At 33.5% G+C, this 12119-nt stretch overlaps 1 protein-coding gene across 2 annotated transcripts in view; it reads left to right on the top strand.

Moving 5' to 3' along the window:
* The window catches only part of NUP62CL (nucleoporin 62 C-terminal like), a 67464-nt gene extending 55345 nt beyond the window's left edge, over positions 1–12119 (top strand). For both annotated transcript variants that reach the window (XM_017546449.2, XM_037744940.1), the window contains one exon: positions 11273–12119. In XM_017546449.2, the coding sequence (XP_017401938.1) occupies positions 11273–11367 (95 nt within the window). In that variant the 3' untranslated portion in view covers positions 11368–12119. The remainder of the gene's footprint in view (positions 1–11272) is intronic.

The following is a 12119-nucleotide window of genomic DNA, read 5'->3' as shown; positions in this document are numbered from 1 at the left end:
AGTTTGATTCTTTCTATTACTGAGTAATATTCCGTGGTATGTATATACCGCAGTTTGTTTAACCATTCACCTGTTGCAGGACATGTAGGCTGTTTCCAGTTTTAGGACACTATGAATAAAGCTGCTGTGAACATTTATGTACAGGTTCTTTTGTGAACGTAAGTTTTTCATTTCTCTGGGATAGATGTCCAGGAGTACAATTGGTGGATCATGTGATTGTTGTGCGTTTAAAAACTGCCAGATGATTTTCCAGAGTGGCTGTACCATTTTACATGTCCCCCAGCTGTGTGAGAGTGATCCACTTTGTCTGTGTGCTCATCAGCATTTGGTGTTTTCGCTATTTTTCATTTTAGCTCTTGTTGTGGAGATGTAGTGATATAATGGCAGTTTTAACTTCCTTTTCTGTGATGAATGATGATGCTGAACCTTTTCCTGTACTTATTTCCCCATCAGTATAAACTTTTCAGTAAAATGCCTGTTTGTGTCTTCTGTCCATTTTCTAATCGAATTGTTTTTTACTGTTGAGTTTTGAGAATTCTTCATGTGTTCTAGATGCAAGTCTTTTGTCACATATGTGGTTTGCAAATATTTTCTCCCAGTCTGTAACCTATCCATTTTCTTACTAGAGTTGTTCACAGAACAAAAATTTTTAAATTTTGATGCAATTCATTTTATCAGTTTTATTTTACAGATTGTGTTTCTGGTGTCCAGTCTAAGAACTTTTTGCCTAGCCCCATATCCCCAAAATTTTTTCCTATGTCTTTTTTCTACAAGTTTTATCATTTAACATTTAAGGCCATGATCCATTTTCATTTAATTTTTATATAAGATAGGAGGTTTAGATTAAGGTTTTTTTTTTTTTTCTACAGATATCCAGTTGCTCCAGCACCATTTTTGAAAAAAGTATTCTTCCTCAATTGAATTGCTTTTGTACCTTAAAAAAAAATCTGTTTGACATATTTGTGTGGGTCTTTTTCTGAGGTCTCTATACCATGGATCTATGTGTCTTCCCCTAGTGCTTTCATTACTATGGCCATATAGTAAGCCTTAATATCTGGTAGAATGATTCCTCCCACTTTGTTCTTCTCTATCAAGATTGTTTTAGTTTCCATAAAAATTTCCTGGCATTTGATAGGAATTATGCTTAACTTATAGATAAATTTGGGAAGAATTAACATCTTTACTATGTTGAACCTTCCCATTCATGAACATGATATGTCCCAAAATTTATCTAGGTATTCTTTCTTTAATTAGCATTTTATAATTTTCATCACCCACATCACATACATGTTTTGGTTTTGTTAGATTTATACTTTAGTATTTCATTACTTTGTAGTGATTATAAATGGTATTATATACCAAACACATGTTTTTGTTAGTGTAAAATCAACACACAATTAATTTTTGTGTGTTAATTTTATATCCTTTAATCTTGCTGAGCTCACTTGTTAGTTCTAGGAGATTTTTTGTGTGGATTCTTCAGAATTTTCCTTATACGCAGTTATGTCATCTGCAAATAGTCAGAGTATTATTTTTCCTTTCCAATCTGTATGCCATTTATTTCTTTTTCTTGTCTTTTTGCACTGACTAGAACTTCCAGTATACTATGTTGAGTAGTAGTGATGAGAGCAGACATCCTTGCATTGTTCTTGATCTTATGCCGAAAGTCTTCAGTCTTTCACTTTAAGTATGATGTTATTCGTAGATTTTTTTTTTTTTTTTTTTGTAGATGTCCTTTATCAAGTTGAGGTAATTACCCTGTAGGAGTTTTTGTTTGTTTGTTTTACTATAAACAGGTACTGGATTTAGTCAAATTTCTTTCCTGCAGCAATTGCCATAATCATGGTTTTTCTTCTCTGTGTCATGATACAGTGAATTACATGTGTGTGTGTGTGTGTGTGTGTGTGTGTGTGTGTGTGTGTGTGTGTGTTTTGAGATGGAGTTTCACTCTTATTGCCCAGGCTGGAGTGCAATGGTTCAGTCTTGGCTCACTGCAAACTATGCCTTGCGGGTTCAACCGATTCTCCTGCCTTAGCCTCCCGAGTAGCTGGGATAACAGGCATTCACCACCATGCCCAGCTAATTTTGTAATTTTAGTAGAGACAGGGTACCACCATGTTGGTCAGGCTGGTCTCAAACTCCTGACATCAGGTGTTCCACCTGCCTCAGCCTCCCAAAGTGCTGGGATTACAGGCATGTTGAGGTATTTTAAATGTTGAGTCAGCCTTACATATGTGGAATAAATTCTACTTGGTCTGGGTTTGTAATTTCTTTTATACATTGTAGGATTTGGTTTGCTAGTATTTTGTTGAGGATTTTTAAATGTAAGAGAGATTTTCAAGTGTTCATGATATTTATTGGTTTGTAGTTTGGGGCGTTTTTTGTTGTGTTTTCTTTTACTGTTTCTGCCAGGTTTTAGTGATAGTATAATATTGGCCTTATTTTTTAGAAGGATTTGTGAAGAATTGGTATTAATTCTTCTTTAAGTGCTTGGTAGAATTTTCCAGTAAAATTATCTGGGCCTGGATATTTTGTTTTTGAGAGCTTTTAAATTACAAATCAAATTTCTTTAATGTTTCTAGGACTATTCAGATTATCTGTTTCATCTTGGTTGAGTTATTATAGTTTGTAGTCTTTTAGGAATTGGTGCATCCCTGTTAAGTGGTTGAATTTATAAGTGTTAATTTGTTCATAGGATTTCCTTTTTATCCTTTTAATGGCAGTAGGATCTGTAGTGGTATACCCTGTTTCCTGGATTTGGTGATTTGTGTTTTCTCTATTTTTATTTTTTTTCTGTCTTGCTAGAGGTTTGTTAATTTTATTGATTTTTTTTTTCAGAGTCAGCTTTTTGTCTCAATGTTTTTCTGTGGTGTTTCTGTTTGCAATTTCATTGATAACAACTCTTTATTATTTTCTTCATTCTGCTTGCTTTGGGTTAATTTTGCTCTTTTTCTATTTTCTTAAGGTAAGAATTTAGATTATTGATTTGTGAACTCTCCTTGTTTTTAATAAGCGACTTATGGGTTGGAGCGTAGCATATACAGCATGGATGTGTTAGACAAAGGGATGATTCACATTCTGGGCGGGGCAGAGCTGAGCTGTGTAAGATTTCATCACACTACTCAGAATAGTGTGCAATTTAAAACTTATACATGGTTTATTTCTAGAATTTTTTATTTAACATTTTCTGACCACAGTTGACCACTGGTAACTGAAACCCCATAAAGTGAAACCATGCCTAAGGAAGGACTACTGCATTCTCTTTTAAGGCATTTCTGATCATCAGCAATTTAAAAAACCTAGTTGGCATCTCCAACTGTCAATTTCACTAATGGTCCTTTTACTATCCATTGAAAAGCTCCATGTTAACAAACATCTGCACATAGATATCCCAAAGGCTCAAATTAAACTTTTCTAAAACTAAACTCATTATTTTCATACTCTCCTAGGTCTCTCAGATCTGTAACTCCTTTTCTTTTTCTCAGTCAAAGACTACTGTTATTTACTCAGGAATCTAAAGCAGGCTATTTCTACTTCTTCAGTAAGTGATGATGACTATACTTTTTAAATAGCTCTTGAATACTTTCTATTCACTAGTTTCCCACCACCACATTCCTACTTCAGGCTTTCTTTGTCCCCTACCTTGAAATATATAGTAATATTTTCGGGTTAATGAAAACATCAGCTCCTTGTCTATACCTTATTTTCTTACTTCCCAGGGATAATCACTTTCACTTATTTTAGCTGAATTTTTCAACTACTTATTTTTATATTTTTAAACATCATGTACTGTTACTTTTTAGTTTTTTCATATTGGGGCTTCTCTACTGACTTTCCAAAATGGGTGGAAAGGAGGATTTAACTCTTTTATATCATATATATATACACACACATGTATGTGTATGTGTGGTATGTGTATGCACACATATTTTCCTCATCCTATTATGTATATGTTATAAATTTCACATAGATCAATATTTAATATTTGAATTATGATTGCATAAATGTTATTTGCAGCCTGGCCATGTAGCATATTATGTCTCCTTCCTTTTACAAGTTTTATTTTCCTTTGAATCTTTATTTGCCTAGTTTTCTATATACTTTCAGTAATTTATTCCCTAAGTCCCTGCTTTTACTTTAAATTTATCAGTTGCATCTTTTTGGATTCATCTCTACCAGAGTCCTCTAATCTCTATACTGCAGTCTGTAATTGTTGCTTTCTTGGTCTGCTGCTTGGCTAGGGTCTCCTTTCTATAGCATTCTTGTATTCCCTCTACTCTTTACTGGTTCTCCAGTTTCATGGCTCTTACTTATACTTCTGTTTCTTGGTTTGTTCCCTTGTTTCTGATATAGCACATATTCTAGCAGTTTCCAGAAACAGTGCATAGGGAGGAAATTTTTGAGACCTTGCCTGTCTGAAAAGGTATTTATTCTATCCTCACATCTAATCAATAATATTGGGTATTGAATTTTAGCTTGGAAATAATTTTCCCTGGACCTTTTGAAGAAGTTGTTTTGTTGTTTTCTAACTTTGAGGGCCATTTTGATTCCTGAACCTCATGTGAACTTTTCATTTGTGTGTTTTACTTTTTCAATGGAAGGTTTTAGGATTGTCCTCAAAATACCGAAATATCAGATGATGTGTTTTGGTGTGGATCTGTTTCATCCACTGAGCCCATTATTGGTGTCTCAAGGAATTAATTTCTTTCAGTTTGGATCTGTTTCCTTGAATTACGTTTTTGCTCATTCTTTCTGGTAATACTCTTATTCTAATGTTTGATGTCCTGGACTGATCTACACTTATTTTTTTCTCCTATTTTCTCATTATATTTTTGTTAAATTTTCTGGGGTATGTACTCAACTGTTTATTTGCTTTTCTACTGATCTTTGATGTCTGCTATAAGTTTAATTTTGCAAGAACCTGTTGTGTTGTTTTATGATTATATATATGTACTTTTTAAGTAGCATCCTTTTCTTATTTCACAAATTCTGTATTATCTCTTTGAGGATATTAATGATTTTAAAAATGTATATTATATTCTTTCTGTATTATTTCTCTTAGCTTTCTTTATATTTCTGTTTTGTTTCAGTCTTATGTTAGAAGCTTTCCTCAAATATCTGGTGATTCTTGATTGTCCATTTATATTCAAGAATGATACACTGAAAAGTTTTATAGGTGGGGTTTGTTAACTTACTATAGGATAATTTGGCTAGACCTTTTCATTGGGGGACTTCTAACTGTGGTCTTTAGGATTTTTCTCTTTAGCTCGATAAACCCTCTGGAGAAGAAACTTCCAGCTCCTGGCTAGAGATAAGCCTAGTGTTAAGCCAGTTTTCTGAGAACTGTTAGAGAAGAGACTGCAGGCTCAGTGTTCAGCTTATAGGCTTTCACTTTATGCCTCATATAACTTTGACTTAATTCCTATTTTGGTACAGAATGCTTACCCTCTGCTCTGCCTGGTATTCCTGATCCAGAGTTCATTTGGTTCACCTTCTCCAAAGGAAAATTATCTCCACCACTTGGGTAGGGAGAATTGCCCAGATGAGAAGAGAGTTCTGTTTCTTATGCTTTCACAATTCTGTTTGTAGCTTCACTTTCAACACCACTTTGAATTACCTAGTTCTACTAATTCCATATTCTTTCTAGGATTCTCTCGTACAAATTCAGTTGCAATTTTTATAGTTTTATTGTTGTCTCCTTTCTTGTTTTTGTCCTTAAGATTTTATGCTTTTGTCTTTTTCTTTTTTAAAAAATTCTTTACTGCTATTTTACAAATGTTTTGGAATGGATCCGTGGTAAATAAATGTGCTTACTCTCTAACTGGTGACCTTATTGGTCTCCTGCCGCTAGTCTTACCACATTGTGATTCACTTTCACAATAATTTCAAGGTGATCTTGATAAAATCACACTCTATTCTAGTCATCTCTTGATTAAAACCCTTCACTAGTTCCCATTGCCCAATGATAAATACGATTCTTTGCATAATATACAAAGTACTTTGTATAATCTAACCCCTCTCTGGTTCTCCAGCCTCATATCTCGAAGACGTATTTATGGTTTTCTAAATGCCATAGAAAACCATAGAATATGGTTTTCCTCTTCTTTGTTTCTTTCCTCTTCTGTGTTTTCTAATGTTCAGTTTCATTTGCCTGGAGTACTCTACTCCATCATCATCTGCCTGGTAGCTGCTCCCTTGTCAAGATGGTTTATGAAGCCTTCCTTGACTTCCTTGGCTCATCATTATAATAGTTGTTTATCCCCTTCTTTGTATCCATGCTGTGTTCTACATAATATAGTGTTAGCATTTATCATATAATATTGCAGTTATTTATTTACATGTCTGTTTACTGGAATTTGAGCTTCTTGATAGAGATAATATCTCAATTATTTTTGTATCTTCAGAATTTAGCAATACCTGGCATGAGATTGAGGTCCAATATATGGTTTCAATTTATTTGTTGCCTGATATTTATACAGCATACTGTATTTAGCTTTTGATGGAGAAATGGATACAAAGCTGACAGACGTGTACATGAACATCTTTCCATGTTATTAATCATTCTACATTTTAATGGCTGCTAAATATTGCATTATATGGATATACCATAGTTTGTTTAGTTAATAGCCCGTTGTTAGATATTAGTTAATATTTCAAACTTTTTGCTCTTTTAAATCATGCTGCAGTAAAAACCTAGCTGTAGGTAAATTTTAAGGTGTACATCCATGATTACTGTATATAAATAAAATTCTTGGAAGTTAAAATGCTCAATTAGTAGTAATGTCTGTTTTAAAAGCTTTTGATATATCCTTCCAGGTAGGTTGTACTAATTTATATTTTCACCAGAAATTCATTAGGGTGGACCTATTTTTCTGCACTCTTTCCGGTACCATTTCTGAAATCACTACCACCACCACCACCATCGTCGTGCATCGTGATCATTCCTTGTCAAAATTTATAGGTAAAAATATTTTCCTGGTTTAATTTGCATTCCTCTGGTTTCTAGTGAGGCTGAGTATTTTGAAAATGTTTATAAAAAATTTATATGTCATTTTATAAGTTGCCCATTTATATCATTAACCATTTTACTGTCAGGATCATTATTATTATTATTTTATACTTTAAGTTCTAGTTACACGTGCAGAATGTGCAGGTTTGTTGCATAGGTATAAATATGCCATGGTGGTTTGCTGCACCCATGACCCCGTCAACTACATTAGGTATTTCTCCTATTGCTATTCCTCCCCTAGTCCCCCACCCTCCAACAGGCCCCAGTGTGTGATGTTTCCCTCCCTGCGTCCATGTGTTCTCATTGTTCAACTCCCACTTATGAGTGAGAACATGCGGTGTTTGGTTTTCTGTTCCTGTGTTAGTTTCCTGAGAATGATGGTTTTCAGCTTCATCCTTGTCCCTGGAAAGCACATGAGCTCATCTTTTTTTATGGCTGCATAGTATTCCATGGTGTATATGTGCCACATTTTCTTTATCCAGTTTATCATTGATGGGCATTTGGGTTGGTTCCAAGTCTTTGCTATTGTAAATAGTGCTGCAATAAACATATGTGTATATGTGTCTTTATAGTAGAATGATTTATAATCCTTTGGGTATATACCCACTAATGCGATTGCTAGGTCAAATGGTATTTCTAGTTCTAGATCCTTGAGGAATCGCCACGCTGTCTTTCACAAAAGTTGAACTAATTTACACTCCTACCAATAGTGTAAAAGTGTTCCTGTTTCTCCACATCCTCTCCAACAGCTGTTGTTTCCTGACTTTTTAATGATCGCCATTCTAACTGGCATGAGATGGTATCTTATTGTGGTTTTTTTTCTCTCACTGCCTCATTTTTTTTCTAGGACAAATGAGTGATACACTATATAGCATTGTTTATGAAAGTACATTGTGGTCTTTGACAGTGAATTTAATCTTACCTAATAATCTTTATATGTATAACTTAAAAATTTTTTAAGCATTAGTTATAGTTTCTAGAAGTCTGTGTTTGGGTTTAATGACTAAATCTCTTTTCATAATCTTTTTTGAATCTTCACCCAAAGTGTTTGCAAAAGGCTTAGTTGAAGAAAACATCTGTCTCCAAAACAGAATGAGACTGCCTGGAAGCAGTTTCACCAAAATCTTTGAAAATAATAAGTAATTCTTTAAAAAACTTTTTTAATACACAAATATACCACCTTAGCCAATAGCCATTTAGTTAGGCCTATAAAGTTGTACAGACATCAAACAATCCAGTATTAGAACACTTTTGTTACCACCAAAATTTTCTCTTGGCCATTTGCAGTTATTCCTCATTTCTGTCCCAAACTCCATGCAATCGCTAATCTACTTTCTGTCTTTATAGATTTGTCCTTTCTGGAGAGTTTGTATAGATTGAATCATATTATATGTCACCTTTTGTGTCTGGTTTCTTTCATTTAGCATATTTTCAAGCTTCATCTATGTTGTAGCATGTATCAGTACTTTATTCCTTTTTATTGCTGTGTATCATTTCATTGTACAGTCATGCCGTATTTTGTTTATCCCTTCATCAGTTGATGGACATTGTTTGCTTTTTTGTTTTTGTTTTTGTTTTTGTTTTTTGATACGGAGTTTCACTCTTGTCGCCCAGGCTGGAGTGCAATGGCACAGTCTCAGCTCACTGCAACCTCTACCTCCCAGGTTCAAGTGATTCTCCTGCCTCAGTCTCCTGAGCAGCTGGGATTATAGGTGCCTGCCACTACACCCCACTAATTTTTGTATTTTTAGTAGATACAGGATTTCACAATGTTGGCTAGGCTGGTCTCAAACTCCTGAGGTCAGGTGATTCTCTTGCTTCAGCCTCCCAAAGTGCTGGGATTACACGCATGAGCCATTGTGTCCAGCCTCTTGTTGTTTTTTAAAATATAGTTTTAGCACTTATATTTAGGTTGACAATCCATCTTGAGTTGATTTTTGTATATAGTTAGAGGTGGGGGTTTGATTTCATTTCGATGTAGATATCCAGTTGTCCCAGAACCATTTGTTGAAAAAGATTATGATTTTACCATTGAATTGCCTTGGTACCTTATAAAACTTTATTTCTGGACTTTACTTCTGTTTCATTGATCTCTATGTCTATTATATGCCAATATCATGCTGTCTTGATTACTTGATTAAGTTTTAAAATTGGATAGTGTTAAGTCCTACAGTTTGTTCTTATATTTCAAGATTGTTTTTTTCTGGATCCTTTGCCTCTCTATATACATTTAAAGTAAGCTTGTCTATTTCTGTAAAAAGAGCCTGCTAGAATTTTCATAGCAATTACATTGAATCTGTACATCAGTTTGTGGAGAATTGCCATCTTAACAATAGCGTGTCTTTTAATCCATGAACATGGAATATATTTTCAGTTATTTAGATATTCATTTGTTTTTCTTAGCAATGTTTTTTGTTGTCAGTGTACAGGTCTTATACATCATTTGTTAAGTTTATTCCTAAGTTTTATAATTCTTTTTGATACTATTTTGAGTGAAATAGTTTTCTTATTTTCATATTGTTCAGTACAATTATTTTTTAATGTCAAATGTGTATAGCATATTTAATATGCTGGCAGGACCCAGTCAGTTACTGATGCTTGTCATGGGACCAAAATTCTGGACATTAAGTACCTTTGTGCAGTTTTTGCCCTTAAAGAATGAAAGTCCTAAAAAATTTAAAGTATGTTAATACAGAAATAGTTCTGGAAATTCAATTGGAAGACATGACAAAATGTTTATAGTAAGACTTTCTTAATAATGCTGACTTGTATTTCTTGACAGTTTATTGATTTTTAAAATTGTTATAAATGTACCCTTTTGCATTTAATATGTATCAATCAGCAAATTACTAGAATGTTCTTATGTTGACACCTCTGATCTCAACTTAATGGTTTGTTGTAGTGCTCATTTGTGCTTCTGTCATATTAAAAACTGTTATTTAGGGGAAAAATTGTACCCCACAGTTAGTTATTACAACAAAAAGGAGATATATTTTGCCAGGCTCAACATATACTGTTTTTCTGGCCTTTTATAGACAGTCAGCACTATCCTTAAAGTGTGATCTTGCAGAATGTCTTTATAAGACCGAATGACATATTATACTTAAAACTGGATAACATTAGCATTTTTCTAAATGGCTGAAGAAAATTAATGTATATTACAGCTGGACTTTGAACAATGGAGGGTTTAGGGGTGCTAATCCCCACAGAATAAAAAAAACAAATATAACTTTTGACTCCCCAAAACTTAATCACTAATAGCCCACTGTCGATGGAAGTCTTACCACTAACATAGTCTATTAACACATATTTTGTATATTATATATATACTACATTCTTATAATGAAGTAAGTTAGAGAAAAGAAAATATTATTAAGAAAATCATAAGGAAGAGAAAAAAACATTTACCATTTGTTAGGTGGAATTAGATCATCATAAAGGTGTTCATCCTCGTTGTCTTCATGTTTAACAGGCTGAGGAGGAAGAGGAAAGGGTGATCTTGTCTCAAGAGTGGCAGAAGTAGAAGAAATTTCATGTATAGTGGACCTGTGCAGTTCAAAACTCTGTTGTCCAAGAGTCGACTGTATATTGTTTAAAATTTTTAGTATTTCTCTTGTAAATTTTTTTTCTTCTTGGGCACCAGTTATGGCTTATTCACTAGTAAACGTTAATGGACACTAAAACAAATGATCAAGGATATTTGTCCATGTTGATAGAAAAACTCAGAGTATCATGCTTACTTCAACAGTTTAGTTTTACTAACAGAAAGTTACTGTTTCACATGGTAAAATTAATGGTATTTTGTGGTACTCTGGCCCTGAGAAAATTTAAGAACCACCAAGTTAAATAAATCATTATTAGAAAGTAACAGAAATGTAAATATACTCAGTGCACTCATTTGCTTATAGGTAGCTAAGACCCACCAAAACTTGTACTCTCAATTTAATAACTACCCTATATGTCACTTTGAGAGTGTAATGAGTAAAAAATCAGTTAACACCTCACTCTAACAAAACATAAATGTCAACTAGACAGTTATTTGCTTGAAAGCTTGGGAGAGCAGAAAAAAACAGTCTTGTCAATTGTTTTCACAGTTTCCAAACAGATAGATGAGAGTTTTTTTCTTATGTGCTTTCTAAGACTTAAAGCTATTGAAATTGGTATGTAAAGTTTTATTAATCGTATGTTGAAAGGAATACGTAAGTTATGTTCATGGGATATTTTGTCTTTAGATTAATGATTGTGTGACTTTTCCTCCTATAGGCATCCTGCGAAGGAAGGTAGAAGAGGTAACACGGGTTTTTGAGGATTATCATCATAAGGCCCATGCATACAATGTCAACACTGCTTTTTATTGAATAACCATATCTTCAGCATGTCTTTTTAATATTTCATCTTGATCTTAATGAATTGTACATGCCTTTTCATTTAAATATTATACTGTTGATTATTATACCTTAGTTTTGTTTTTAGTATTAGAAAATGAAAATTATACTAGCGTCTTTGTCCAGACAGCAACCTATTAGATGTTGACCCTGTATGTATAATTTATGTCTTAGTCTCCTAGGTTCTACATTCTGGCATCAGCACACATCATCCTTCTCACTCCAATTAAATCGTAGGGTGATGTTTGCCAAAAGTACATGCCAACCTGTATAGTGCTAGATACTGTAAAGTCCCTTCTCAAAGGAACCTACTGTATAGTTTGAGATATAATTAATGCTTGTCTGTATAGAAACAATATAGATAATATAAAGAAGTACAGTATGAATTACAGAGAGTGTGTTATACAGATTCAGCACAGGGAGGAAAAGTTAAGAGTAAGTTATTGTTAAAAGGTTAAGGAAAGGTAAGTTTTAGGGAATTCAGTTATTTTTAATGTATGGATATATTGATATTTTATTTGGTTTTAGCATATGATTTATAGTTGTTGGTTTCTGTGTATTTGTTTGCTTTTCTTTTTCTTTTTTTTAAGACTAAGCCTCGTTATTAGGTTTGAAACAGTCTGGTCTCCTGTATTTCATGTTTCACCTAAGTCATAAATAAAGGTAATGTTCTAAAATAGTAAACATGTAATACTGAAATTATTAAAAGTTTTTAAGTGAATAGA

This window comes from Cebus imitator, unplaced genomic scaffold, assembly GCF_001604975.1.
Source record: "Cebus imitator isolate Cc_AM_T3 unplaced genomic scaffold, Cebus_imitator-1.0 Scaffold189, whole genome shotgun sequence".
NCBI classification, from domain to species: Eukaryota; Metazoa; Chordata; class Mammalia; order Primates; family Cebidae; genus Cebus; species Cebus imitator.
This window is presented reverse-complemented; position numbering and strand designations above follow the sequence as displayed.